Raw genomic sequence first — 14,977 nt, forward strand, 5'->3', positions numbered from 1 at the left:
AGTCAGCACCTGTATCTATCATGACTGTGAGTGGCTGTGTTTTTATCTTTAGTTTCTTTCCAGACATCTCTGTCCATTTTCACATCCACTTTGTTTACATGCATGTCTTTTTCTTTCACTGTAACTGTCCCTATGAACATATCATCATCACTTGCTGTGTCACGTTCAATTCCTTGGATTTTCCGTCGGTTATCCGTCTGTCCACTTGTCTTGCACATTTTGGCATAGTGATTCTTGCCGTGACATTTATTACAGGTTTGGCCAAATGCAGGGCATTGCATTACTTCATGTTTATACCCGCATCTCCCACATTGTGCTTGTGGTTTTTTCTTATTTTCTTGCAGTCTGTCCTTTTTTTTCATATATTTTCTGTTTGTGTATTTTCTGTACTTGCACTTCAGTTTCCTCATGTAGCTTTTTCAGCTGGCTCTGGCTAACTTCACTTGCCCGGCATATGTCAACTGCTCTTTGCAACGCTAGCTCTGGCTCCCTTAGCAGCCTGCCTCGGATCTGATCGTTTGTGATCCCACAAACAACTCCGTCTCTGATCAATGACTCGGTTAACCCTCCAAATTCACAATCTTTGGCTTTGTTTTTAAGATCAGTGACATATGCATCAATGGATTCAGCACTGCCCTGTACCCTCATGTTAAACACATGTCTCTGGTACGTGACATTTTTTCCCGGTTCACAGGACTTCCCGAACAGCTCTTTTAACGCATGATTTTGATGATGACATCATCATCAAAATCAAAAGTATTAAATACTTTGATGGCGTTGTCTCCCGTGACGTGAAGGAAAGTGGCTATCTTTACCTTTTCAGACTTCTCTGAGATTCCACTTGCAACGAGATATATTGCAAACTTCTGCTTCCACACTCGCCAATTTTCTGCGAGGTTGCCTTCTTAAGTTTAACATCCCTGGAGGTTTCTGCTGGTCCATTTTTTCATTTTATGAGTTCTTTTCTGTCTTTCAAGACAAACTTCTGACACCATGTACTGTATCAGACCCAAGCATGAGACAGGTTGAGGTAGACTGAACAACGTTTACTTATTCGACTGTGGTATATCATATGGTATATATATATATATATATATATATATATATATATATATATATATATATATATATATATATATATATATACCATATGCTGCCAGAAGGTGGCAGTTATGTATAGCTAGTAATTCATATTTTTTCAAGTTTAATAGTACACCAGATGCTTTAGAAAATAAATCTATAATTTGAATAGCCTTTGGAACCTGCTTAACATTTTTCAAAAACAAGGTTGTGGTCATCTGCCCGCTGACTTACAATTATTTGGTTCTCAAATACATTCAACAGCTCAATATCTGAGTTTTTGATAAAAATCAAGAGCATTTCGGCTGCAACTAAAAAGAGTAAAGGAGAGACTGGGCAACCTTGCTTTATACCGCTGTTAATTGTAAACCGAGGGGAAGTATCACCCGATAAAGATATTGAGCTATTTGTGCCATTATGAAAGGATTTGATTACATTCCTGAAGTTCTCTCCAAAACCACAGAGCTCCAATGCCTTGAAGATAAAAGGATGCTCTACCGTATCAAAAGCTTTATAGAAATCAAGAAAGACAATAAAGCCATCGCCATCAAAAAATCACTATATTCAAGTAGGTCTAGGACTAGGCGCACATTATTATGTATTGATCTACCTCTCATGAATCCTGACTGTCACTTATGATTTGAGAAAGTCCTTCTTTGAGACGATTTGAAAATATGTGCGTGAGCAGCTTGTAATCAGTGTTGAGGAGTGTTATTGGTCTCCAATTATCCATCTATCAAATAAAAGTACTCTGATATGTTCACAAAAATGTTTATCAAAATTTGCTGTAAGTCCATCTGGGCCGGTCAGGAGTCAAGCAATGCATTGTTGACTCTTGCTCCTCATGTGAGATCTGTGCCTCACAGTCATTTCTGAAATCTTAATTATTTGAGGAATGAAAACTTTGCTTTTCGTCAAAAAAGACTTCTGCTGTGTCAGGTGAAATTTTAGAGGAGAGAAGAGCATAGATTACTAAAAAAAGGGATAGGTTTCATTGGCTAGCCTCTTTGGGTCAGAGCATTCATTGTTATTGATGATCAATGTTCCCATATCATTTTTTTTGTGGCGGGTTTTCTCTAATCTGCAAAAAAAAAGAATTTCTCTCTCCTTCCTCAACCCATTTGGCTTTAGATCTAATGGCAGCCCCCTTTAATTCATTGTGTAAATAGACCCCTTTTCTGTTAGTAAACATAGTGACGTTTTTGTGGGCGGAGCTTAACTGGAGGCAACTATCCATACCTACAACAGACAAAAGTACAGTTTAACGTTACCTTACTTACCTGATATTGTGTGCGCTACAAACACGAGCATTTTTGAGGATCTCCTCAGTCCAGTCCTTTCGTCTCATCACATTTAACCAGTTGTCTCCGATCTTTTTGACTGGGAGTGGCAGCTGGTACGCGATAAAACGTCAGGTTTATTTTATTACTTATTCGATTCTGGCACCCAGAAACACAGCATGAAGACATGCTCGCTAACGCTAGCTAGATGATGGACGCTTGCCTGAGGACGTGATTCGTATTTGACGTCACCGCTCCTGGCTTTGTTTTGCCTCCAGCTGACGCTCTGACGTCATCATTACGTCGGCTCTAAAAGGCCCAATATCATCCATTTTGGTGTGTAGTGTACGTAATTTCCTTTTCTCGGCATCAGTAACTGTGGGTTTATTGCCGCACACACACACATTTCTCTTGTCAGTTGGGCCTCTTCTAACTGGGCGGAATGTTTGTTGTTTACTAAAGGATATGGAAAAATTCTTACTTTAAATTTCAAAAATTCCCATTTGGCGACATAAGAAGAAGGGCTGTTACCTTTACAAATGCAAGTTATAATATTGTCAACCCCCTGAGAGTAGACCTCAGAATGTAACAAGCTGGAATTATACTTCCAATAAGCCTTATTTCACTTGTAAGCATTAATAGGTTTCAAAGTTAAACTAATACAGTGGTCTTATAAGGGATCGGTAGATACACTTTATAGACAAAAGTATTGGGACACACCTCTTAATCATTGAATTGAGGTGTTTCATTCACACCCATTGCCACAGGTGTATAAAATCCAGCAGCTAGCCATGCAGTCTGCATTTACAAATATTTGTGAAAGAATGGGCCGTTCTGAAGAGCTCAGTGAATTCAAGCGTGGTATTGTCATAGGATGCCGCCTTTGCAATAAGTTCGTTCGTGAAATCTCTTCCCTGCTAAATAGTCCACGGTCAACTGTAAGTGGTATTTTTGAAAAGTGGAAGCGTTTAGGAACAACTGCAACTCAGCCACGAAGTCGCAGACTGCGTTAAGTCACACAGCGGGGTCAGTGAGTGCTGAGGTGCATAGTGTGTAAAAGTCGCCAACGCTCTCTTGACTCAATAACTGCAGAGTTCCAAACTTCATCTGGCATTAACATCAGCACAAAAACTGTGTGCCAGGAGCTTCAGGGAATGGGTTTCCATGGCCGAGCAGCTGCATGCAAGCCTTACATCACCAAGCACAATGCCAAGCGTCCGATGGAGGGGTGTAAATCATATTGCTACTGAACTCTGGAGCAGTGGAAACGTGTTCTATGGAGTGACGAATCATGCTTCTCTGTCTGGCAGTCTGATGGACGAGTCTGGGTTTGGCGGATGCCAGGAGAACGCTACCTGCCTGACTGTACTGTGCCAACTGTAAAGTTTGGTGGAGGAGGGATAATGGTATGGGGTTGTTCTTCAGGGGTTGGGCCAGGCCTCTTTGTTCCAGTGAAGGGAAATCTTAATGCTTCATTATACCAAGACATTTTGGACAATTCTATGCTTCCAACTATGTGGGAACAGTTTGGGGAGGGCCCTTTTTAGTTCCAGCATGACGGTTCCCCAGTGCACAAAGCAAGGTCCATTAAGACATGGTTGGGTGAGTTTGGTGTGGAAGAACATGACTGGCCTGCACAGAACCCTGACCTCAGCCCCATCGAACACCTTTGGGATGAACTAGAATGGAGATTAGGAGGCAGGTCTTCTCATCCAACATCAGTGCCTGACCTCACAAATATTGTTCTGGATGAATGGGCCAAAATTCCCACAGACACACTCCAAAATCTTGTGGAAAGCCTTCCCAGAAGAGTGGAAGCTGTTATAGCTGCAAAGGGGGGACCAACTCCATATCAATGCCTATGAATTTAGAATGAGATGTCATAAAAGCTCCAGTAGGTGTAAAGGCCACGTGTCCCAATACCTTTGTACATATAGTGTATAAAACAGTCAGCAACAAATTCTTTTAAACAGTCAGAAATGAGCCAAAAATCAAACCTAGATTTACTTGAGCCATCTGGCTTAAGCCAAGAAAATTCTTTTAAAGCAGGGTGCATAAAGCGCCATGGGTCAGAGATTGTGGCTACTGCAAAAATGAGTCAAATGAGGATTATATTGATGGCTATGATACTTTGTGGGCGAGCGGTCCAACCACTCATTATACACCATATTATAGTCCCCTCCTAACATAATATTATCAGTGGAGTATCTCAGTTTCAGATCCTTAATATTATTATTGATTTCAAAGAGTAAATTCTTATTCTGGTTTATATTATTGTATCCATACATTTTCCCCAAAATAACAAAGCAATGGTCAATTGACCAAACACAGGATCCAGTGACCGTCCACACTTTTTTTGGAAGTAATCATTTTCCCAGGGAAGTTGTTCAATAGGATAGCAGCACCGGCAGAGCGATTGGTTCCACGACAAAATAAACTCTTATCCCCCCCATTGGTTGGTCCACAATTTCTCATCAGTTTCATTTGAATGAGTCTCTTGTAGCAGAACACAGTGCGGTTTCTTGCTTTTACAGAAAAGAAAAATTGCCTTTCGTTTAACAGTATCTCTGAGACCCCTTGCATTAAGTGAAATGAAACAAAAGTCTGAATTAAAAGAGAACATCAAAGAACAATTTACAACGAAAAGTAGTAACAGACTCACTCAAAAAAATGATTTGTTGAATTTACTTAATATAGTTATGTCAACAATTTCCACATAACTGAGTTGTGTTCAAAATAATTTAATACTATTATTATAGAAGAAATAACTAACTTATGTGAAACCAACAAGACTGTATTAAGTAATTTCAGTATTATCTGGTCAAGTTAGCCTTAATTGATCCGTCAGTGTTCAGCTAACTAAAGACATTCATTACACTGACCTAACTCACTAATGTAAATATAACTCAACTGTATTTAGTAACACCAACTGAACAACTCCTTGTTGTTCCAACTTAACTGACTTGAATAAGCAGTACTTAAATAGTTTTCATTGCTGTAAAGCTAGTGAATTTATGTTGGACTTACTAAACCTGGTCCTGTCAACAATTTCCACAAAATGTGGTTAAGTAAATTCAAATCACAATAGCTTGGTTCTGTGAAAAACATTTATTTCCAATGAAACATGAACATTCACATATTTAAAACCACAAACTTTAACTTGTTTGAGCGTATCTGCTGCTCTGCTCTCTCCACACTGCAGGCAAAGATGAGAAAATATAATGTACCTACCTACTCATGTAACTACAGGGAGCTGCCAACACGCAAATTTGCCAAAATGTTTAACTAGCCTTTTAAAATTACTCCTGCATATCTAGGAAACCATTTTTCAACATGTATAGTTTATATTTTCCAATTTCTAAATAAAAATGTTGAGATTAAAATATTTCACTTTATGTTATAAAATTCTCAACTTTGTTTACAGTTAAATCTTTATAAAATGCCCAAAGAAAACAAAAATCTCTTACAGGACCTGCAAAACTCAACCTTAAAGCTTTAGTGCGTAACTTTTACACATAAATTGATGTCTGTTACATTCAAGCCCTTGCCAAACGAGTTCACACAACGCTGATTAAGCCTATCACCACCAGGTAAATCTCTCTGTGTTTCACTGTATACAGAGTTTTTAAACCTGGTGTCTGGGTATGCAGTCCCACCCTGCTGGGAGGACAGAATGTAACTAGCCAATGAGTTTAGCCTCCATAGAATTGTTATTATTCAAAAAGAATGATTTTTGAATAATAATTGATGAATTAATTGACGATTGGCTTGTTACATTATATCCTCCCATGCAGGTGGGAATGTCTAACCCAACACCAGATTTAAAAACACTGAAATACAGAGAGATTTATTTACGTGGTGGTGATAGGCTTAATCAGCACTGTGTGAACTCGTTTGGCAAAGGCTTGAATGTAACAGACATCCGATTAAAAGTTACGCATTATAGCTTTAAGAAGCTCCCAAAAGCAGGCAGAATGAAAATGGTTGAATACTTTTTTCCTCACAATTACTTAACACTGTCAAATGAAACCTTAGGTACTGATTTTTTTTTTAAAAAAAAGATGAACCATCTACATGAATAGGCTGAACAAATGTTTTGTCATGTAAAAATACTTCAACATAATATTTTCCTACCTGCCACTTCAGCATTATAGGGAGAGAGAAAAAAAATCAGGGAAGTTTTCTTAAATTAACAAACAAAACAAACAAAAAACACTAGTCCGCCACATTCAGTAAGGAATGGACATTTTCAACAAATAGTGCCAAATCTTATGAAGGCGAACTTGGTAATCATGTTTATGGTGCCTGTGACTGTGCCATCACACTATCATCAAATGTTGCTCATTTGTTTCTCTAATCCTCCTTGCTACAACTCAATATTCACCCGTCACTCTCCATTTCACACTGATCTCCCCTTCTGCAACTGACAAATTCAAACTTCTCATTTGTGTTTTTTAAGTTTCCATTATTCTCTCTTCCTTTTGTAAACACTTTTAAGTCTGTTAAACATTCAGTGCATCCGATCCACTCTTCACAGACAGTTCAACATGCAGATCCAAAAATCAGTTTTGTGCAAGAATCTGTCCTCCATGTTTCCTGTGCTGCTCAGGAGCACAACACTTGTCTAAAATGTTCCATCACACAGTTTGTTCTTTAGCACTTGGGCCTTCGTTGAGTTTGTTGCCATCTAGTTCCATCACAAGTTTTTGCAGAACCTCAAGTGTGTACTTCTGGTTTGTTGGATAGCTCAAGTCCAGTGAGTACATGAGGCCAAACAAAATGGCGAGCGCATTTGCAATGTTACCAAGGTCATGGAGCACTTCGACACCTTCGATGATGATTCCAACATCTGCCAGGCCATCTGTGGGCTCTGCACCTTCCATCTTTATGGCAAAGATTCCCAGGACTGTCTGGTCCATAGCCTCCTGGTTGTCTTCAAGTATGTCAGGCAATCTGATGCATTTTTCTTGTTGTCCACAAATCTCATGTTTGGATCCAAAACAATAAGGAACTGCTCTGCAAAAGTGTTGTCTCTAGGTATGAATGTGTGTGTGTGTGTGTGTGTGTGTGGGCCCTGTGTGATGGCCTGGTGGCCGGTCCAGGGTGTCTCCCCACCTGCCGCCCAATGACACCTGGGATAGGCTCCAGCATCCACGCCACCCTGAGAGCAGGACAAGTGGGTCGGATAATGGATGGAAGGGAAATCTTGTTGAGAATTGGAGAACATGTCAGTAGCGGCCTGTGGCCACTAGGGCGGACACTGGCTACAGCTCCTGAATCACTAGCCACACCCTCTGTTGATGGTATTTTAATAATTACGTATATTAAATACTTAAGTATAATTGCTATATTAGGGAATAGACAGTAGCCTACATACCTGTAAACACAGCAGCCAACAGCCCACATAACACCACAGCAGCCAACACATTACAAAGATGAACAATATGCTATCCTTTAACCCGAGTGTCAGCGACAAAGAAACCCACCCACGATAAACTAAAGCAATGTCTAAAAATAGCTTATTCCAATTTTTCATAATTATGAGAAGGACATGACGGTTTCAAAACTGATAAATACCATCAGGGGACAGACAGACGGTTGCTTCCACTCTTCAGTTTATTCTTGACTTGGGCTGATGAACACAGAAAACAACATGAAAATGACACGTTTGTTGGGAGCTGAAACAAACTTATAGAAGAAAATTACCAAGTACATGAACATATGACAATGATACACAGAAGTAAATAAAACAGGCCTACTATATCCAGTGAGTCAAGTGATGGCTTATGGCATGAAACAGGCTTGTACCGTCTCATAAACAATTCACTTGACTCACTGGATTTTATATATATACAGATTTCAGGGTTTGAGAAGAGGAGCAGCCATGTTGGTCAGCACAGGAGACTTTAGTTGAGGGGCGAGGCTGACCTTGATCAGTTTGCTGCTTGAATACTTGCCCTTTACAGCCTGCAGGAGAGGACAATGGTTAGACAAGAGCCAGCGTGTCATCAAGTTACGCTGCTTTTTACTCTTTTTTTACTATTTTATTGATCCCCGTGGGGAAATTCTTCCTCTGCATTTAACCCATCCTAGCTGGGTAGCTAGGTGCAGTGAGCAGCTGTCGTGCAGCACCCGGGGACCAACTCCAGTTGGTCTTGCCATGCCTCGGTCAGGGGCACAGACAGGAGTATTAACCCTAACATGCATGTCTTTTTGATGGTGGGAGAAACCGGAGCACCCGGAGGAAACACACCGCAGAAAGGGGGAGAACATGCAAACTCCACACAGAAAGGACCTGGGATGACCCCCAAGGTTGGACAACCCCGGGGTTCGAACCCAGGACCTTCTTGTTTTGAGGTGACAGTGCTAACCACGACGGCACCGTACCGCCGGGTGTTTTAATCCCTTCAGCTTACCTGGAACTTTGTTTTCCCCTCATTCATGATCACAACGTTTTTAGCAATGTGCTGCCCAATTGGCTTCAGGTGGATTTCATCGTATGTTGTGTAGTGCTTCTGTGTAGCAGACTGCAAAAGGAGCAATCATTTTAGTCATTGGATCAGGACAAGTAGGTTTACAGAACTATCAAGGTACTTCATTAATGAAAGTTAACCTACCCAAGGCAGTTCATCAAACAGCAGCTGGGCAAGGTACAGGGAGGCAGCAGCGATCTCTGAGGGTCGGTAGTGCACCATGTCGTAGTCAAGGAGGGTCAGCTCCATCAGATACTTAGCGAGGATATGCGTCTCTACATTAGACTGCAAGACAGGACACCCAAACCAAATAAAGACCTGCTCTCAGACTTACAACTGCATTTGCCAGCGGCTACTGGAGCACAAGGATTTGTGCACATTTCTTGGCTTTGTGTGCCACAGGCAGAAACTCACATTGGAGGCTTTTGAAGCCCTCCTGAGGAAGTGTATTGGCAGGGGGCGTCCCAGGTTAAAGTTGAGTTGCCGAAAAATAACTCGCTCCATCTCCAGGATTTGAGCGTTAGAGAAGGAATTGTCTGTGACGTAGGCAAGGTCCCCAACATCTACGCAGTCCATCTCTTCATATTTTGAAGCTAAAAACATGGCAGTCACGCCAACCAGCTGCAGCTTCTGTTGTGAAATTGGGTGGACCTGTGGTGCATTTGAGAGAATTAACTCATGTCAACATTGTTTACAGAAAATTCGAGATGCAAGGTATCAGCTCCTACCTGGAGAAAACGATCCAATACAGCAACTGTGAGATAAAGAGTCTCCTGCAACAGCTGAAAGTTGGCGTGAACTTCAATCAGCCAATCAACGAGGACAGCGCGCATACGTCCATTGATTTTATAGCCTTGCATGTATTTGGGTCGTACAGCCTGCTGTTCCTGCGGAAAACAGTGTAAGGTTTTAAACAATGCAAGCTTGGCGACGGGCAAGTATAACCAAGTTTCTGCACAGAATACCTCTAGGCTCCGTAGATAAACAAAGATGTCCTTCACGTATTCAGAACACATCTGTGGCATATCTGAATCATTCTTGTCAATGTCCTCCACATCAAGGAGAGTTTCAGAGAAGGCCTGGCAAAGTTCCTCTTCCATCATCGACACACCAGCTGATTCCTCTTGGATGGAGGAAGGCAGAATTTCATCCGCCTTTGGAGGACGACCATGTTGGACCGCGGTTTGCTTGGTTTTTCGTTTGAGCAATGATTTGGTTGCAGCTTCGTCTGATCCATTTTTCTGAGGGGACAATTCAGTGAAACATTTTTGGACAAAATGATGGCATAACTATTGGACCAGATCGCAAATTCTCCCAATATTACCTTGGTGTTGACGGCTGCAACAGGAACGTTGGTAAGCTCTCCAAACACAGCTCTCTTAGGACCCTTTACCGCCTTCCCTTTCTGGGTTGGATTTTCTGTCCCCCCAAACTACGAATTTAGAAAAGAACCATGTTTGCTTAGAATGCCGAGTAGTCATTTTAAATGGATGCTCTAATTTTTTTTAAACCACAATAGTTGGTTTATACCTTGTTTGTTTTTCACATGCATTGTGGGCCCAAGTTCACTGATGTTGCATTGGAATGTAACGTGCAATGCATCTTAGGCTGCTTTATTCATTTATTCTATCCTTTAACTCATGTGTCAGCCTGTTGTCTCTGCCATACTGATCTGCCCCTTGTCTTCGAGTTGGTGTATGGTCCGGGTAAATTGTAAAACTGAATTGCCCTTCTGGGATAAATAAAGTTGTCTGAATCTGAATGAACATTTTTTTAGGAAACAGTCGTTTAGAACAGCCACCTGTTAAGGGAACAATAGACTTCACCTTGGAAGCAGAACCTGTGGCAAGCTAACGCTAATTACAGCTAGCTTAACGCTGAATGTTACTCACCGCATGGCGAACGTCAGTTGAACTCATGGTTAACGGTGATAAGCTGTAGAATATTACCATGAAAAATGAAGCGATTGTTCAATAATCTCTCCCAGGTCCAACGATTGTTATGCAACACGGAGACTCGCCAAGAAAATATTGTTTCCAGCTTGCCGATCGCGCTAACATGGAATTAACAACAGGCTTTGATTGGCTAAGTTATATTCAAATGCAGCCTTGTTATTGGTTAACAAGGTCCGTTCAAATGTCAGCTGACTACGCGGAAAACTACGGAACCTTATTAGGGTCACGGTGACAAAAAAAGTTTTGAATTTTAAATAATTTTTATTTTTTGCCAAATTGAAACATTATGCATAGAACTGAGCACACAGTGCAAACACGATTACAACCTAAGCGAAATAAGAAGTAAACAACAAACAAAACTAAGGGGTTTCTTCTAATATGTGTAAAGCACCCATAATATTCATTAATTTTCACGTATTCAGAACACATTTGTGGCACATCTGAATCATTCTTGTCAATGTCCTCCACATCAAGGATTTTCAGGGAAGGCCTGGCAAAGTTCCTCTTCCATCATCGACACACCAGCCAATTCGTCTTGGATGGAGGAAGGCGGAATTTCATCAATTTTGAGGGGACGACCATGTTGGACCACGGTTTGCTTGGTTTTTTGTTTGCGAGATGATCTGGTTGCAGCTTCGTCTGATCCATTTTTCTGAGGAGACAATTCAGCAAAACATATTTGGACAACATGATGGCATAACTATTGGACCAGATCGCAAATTCTCCCAACATTACCTTGGTGTTGACGGCTGCAACAGGAACGTTGGTAAGCTGTCCAAACACAGCTCTCGTAGGACCCTTTGCGGCCTTGCCTTTCTGGGTTGGATTTTCTGTCCCCCCAAACTACGAATTAAGAAAAGAAAGAACCCTGTTTGCTTAGAATGCCGAGTAGTCATTTTAAATGAATGCTCTAATTTGCAATTAAACCACAATAGTTGGTTTATACCGTGTTTGTTTTTCACATTGCAATGCATCTCGGGCTGCTTTATTCATCTATTCCATCTTTGAACTCGTGTGACTCAGCTAGCTTAGCACTGAACGTTACTCACCGCATGGCGAACGTCGGTTGAACTCATGTTTAACGGTGACAAACTGTAAAAATGACGATGAAAAACTAAACAACTGCTCCGTAGTCTGTCCCGGGACCAACGATCGTAACACAACAACTCCGCTGAGTCGCCAAGAAATAACGTTATCCAGGTCGCCGATCGCGCTAAAATTGAATCAACCCAACGGAAAAAAAAAGTTAAAATCATCCACCGGCTTTGATTGGCTAAGTTATATTCAAATGCAGCCTTGTTATTGGTTCACAGGGTCCGTTCAAAGGTCAGCTGGCTACGCAGAAAACTACGGAGCCATCGTGGGGACAAAAATACGTTTTTTTTTTTTTAATAATTTTTAATTTTTTCCACATTGCAACATTATGTATAGGAACCTGAACACACAGCGCAAACACGATTACAACCTAAGCAAAATAAGAAGTAACTAAAAACAAATAACAAAAAACAAACAAAACTCTTCTAATATGTGTAAGGCGTCAATAATGTTCATTAATTTTTTGGCGTTTTTCTTTTCCATAAATGTCAGTGATTTGCAATACAGTTTTAGTTCTCTTTTAAAGACCACCAATAAGGGCTGTGTCTTAATGCATTTACATTTATGAATAGACATTTACCTAAACATCTAAAGTACAACAATTCAATTTTGTTATCCTCTATTCCAGATGTAATGTAATTTCTGTTAAATTGGGAAAGAGAAAAGCTTCTTGGTTCAAGCCAATCATACATGTCACACCCAAAAGTGTCGCTATAAAGACAAAAGAAAATTAAGTCATCTGTGGTCTCTCTTTCTTCACTACAGAATATACAGTTATTGTGGTCAAAGCTGAATCTTTGTCGAAGTAGTTCTGCCGAGGGATATACACTGCTCAAAAAAATAAAGGGAACACCTAAAAACACAATATAGACCTCGATGAATGAAATATTTCAGCTGAAAATCTTTATTTATTAGACAGAGGAATGTGTTTAGAGCAAAGTAACCTAAGAATGATCAATGGAAATCAAAATCATTAGCCCATTAAGGTCTGGATTCAGAATCATACTCAAAATCAAAGTGGAAAATGAGAACATAGGCTGAGCCAACTTCTGTGGAAATTCTTCAAGACGATTCAAAATGAGGCTCAGTAGTGTGTGTGGCCTCCACCTGCCTGTATGCACTCCCTACAACGTCTGGGCATGCTCCTGATGAGACGACGGATGGTCTCCTGAGGGATCTCCTCCCAGACGTGGATCAGGGCATCGGTCAACTCCTGGACAGTCTGTGGTGCGACATCGCGTTGGCGGATGGTATGAGACATGATGTCCCAGAGGTGCTCGATTGGATTCAGGTCTGGGGAACGTGCAGGCCAGTCCATAGCATCAATGCCCTCGACATACAAGAACTGCTGACACACTCTGGCCACATGAGGACGAGCATTGTCATGCATGAGCAGGAACCCAGGGCCCACTGCACCAGCATATGGTCTGACAATGGGACTGAGGATCTCATCCCGGTACCTAATGGCAGTCATGGTACCTCTGGCTAGCACGTAGAGGTCTGTGCGGCCCTCCAAGGATATGCCTCCCCAGACCATCACTGACCCACCGCCAAACCGGTCATGCTGGAGGATGTTGCAGGCAGCAGAACGTTCTCCACAGCGTCTCCAGACTCTCTCACGTCTGTCACATGTGTTCAGTGTGAACCTGCTCTCATCTGTGAAGAGCACAGGGCGCCAGTGGCGAATCTGCCAACCAAGATGTTCTCTGGCAAAGGTCAATCGGGCTGCACGGTGTTGGGCTGTGAGCACAGGCCCCAATTGTGGACGTCGGGCCCTCATACCATCCTCATGCATTCTGTTTCTCACTGTTTGAGCAGAAACCTGCACATTAGTGGCCTGTTGAAGGTCGTTTTGTAGGGCTCCGGCAGTGCTCCTCCTGTTCCTCCTTGCACAAAGGACCAGATAGCGGTCCTGCTGCGGGGTTGTTGTCCTCCTGCGGCCCCCTCCACGTCTCCTGGTGTACTGGCCTGTCTTCTGGTACCTCCTCCATGCTCTGGACACTGTGCTGGGAGACACATCAAATCTTCTTGCCACAGCACGCATTGATGTGCCATCCTGGATGAGCTGCACTACCTGAACAACTTCTGTAGGTTGCAGATACCGCCTCATGCCACCTCTAGTGATGAGGGCACTAGCAAAATGAAAAACTAACCAAAGATCGGCCAGAAAAGATGAGGACAGGCAAATGGTCTGTGGCCACCACCTGCAAATCCATTCCTTTTATAGGGGTTGTCTTGCAAATTGTCTAATTTCCACCTGGTGGAAATTAGACAATTTACCAACAGGTGAAACTGAGTCACAAATCAGTGTTGCTTCCTAACTGGACAGGTTGATATCTCAAAAGTGTGATTGACTTGGAGCTACATTGCATTGCTTATGTGTTCCCTTTATTTTTTTGAGCAGTGTACATCATTAAATACTTTAAAGTGTAGCTCTTTTGCTTTCATAGGTAAATGTAATTTTAAGAAGTTAATGCGTCATTTCTTTAAAGTAGGCTGACTAAAAAATATCTGAGAAGTTGAGTTCCCGCTAAATTGCATAGCATGTGAATCGTTTGTGAAGAGACAATGTATCACTTTATTTGGCAACATTTTACCTGAGAAATCATGTCTATCAATCATCAGAGAAGGGGGGGGGCAATTATATGAGGTAGTATATTTTTAGCCATCAAAATAAGAGAACTTGGTGTACTTTTAATAACCTTATTGTATTGATTACGGTTGTGCTGGAAATTAAACCTTAAACAGAATTCCTCAAAGGGTGAGACATTCCCAGATTCATCTAATAAATGTGTGACAGACCAAAGATCTTTCTCCACCCATTCATTGAAAAATAGAGCTATATCTAAAAAGAATGAATCTGCACTTCCAGATGGGAACATCATGTGGTGTGAAATTGTGTTTGTGCAATAGCTTCCAGCATAACAGTACTTGTGAATGGAATGAGGATCATTTTAAAGGTAGGTTTTGAACAGAAAAGTCACATCGTAAAAGAAAATAAATTGTATCAGTCTTTTTAAAAACTTCCCTGGGAACACAATACCAAAAGTTGTTGTTGTTGTTTACAAGAAAGGACCTTAACCCTTTCATCTTT

The 14,977-nt window shown here is 41.3% G+C and overlaps 1 protein-coding gene across 1 annotated transcript; it reads right to left on the minus strand.

Moving 5' to 3' along the window:
- Window positions 1–8,219: 8,219 nt before the first annotated feature.
- On the minus strand, window positions 8,220–11,864 carry LOC130112098 (G2/mitotic-specific cyclin-B2-like). Its single transcript, XM_056279395.1, has 9 exons — window positions 11,838–11,864; window positions 11,524–11,631; window positions 10,158–10,265; window positions 9,799–10,074; window positions 9,562–9,720; window positions 9,248–9,484; window positions 8,978–9,118; window positions 8,777–8,887; window positions 8,220–8,327 (listed from the first exon to the last, which is right to left on the minus strand). The coding sequence occupies exons 1-9, from the start codon at window positions 11,862–11,864 to the stop codon at window positions 8,220–8,222; spliced, it is 1,275 nt and encodes a 424-aa protein (XP_056135370.1).
- Window positions 11,865–14,977: the final 3,113 nt, after the last annotated feature.

Source organism: Lampris incognitus, chromosome 4 (genome assembly GCF_029633865.1).
Source record: "Lampris incognitus isolate fLamInc1 chromosome 4, fLamInc1.hap2, whole genome shotgun sequence".
Classification (NCBI taxonomy): Eukaryota; Metazoa; Chordata; class Actinopteri; order Lampriformes; family Lampridae; genus Lampris; species Lampris incognitus.

Excerpts from the sequence above, each read along its gene's own strand:
- LOC130112098 (XM_056279395.1), bottom strand. The coding sequence starts at position 11,864 with ATGAGTTCAACCGACGTTCGCCATGCG. Across the intron at positions 11,632-11,837 it reads CAACCGACGTTCGCCATGCG|TTTGGGGGGACAGAAAATCC; the intron begins GTGAGTAACGTT and ends CTTAATTCGTAG. Across the intron at positions 8,888-8,977 it reads TGTTTGATGAACTGCCTTGG|TCTGCTACACAGAAGCACTA; the intron begins GTAGGTTAACTT and ends CTCCTTTTGCAG.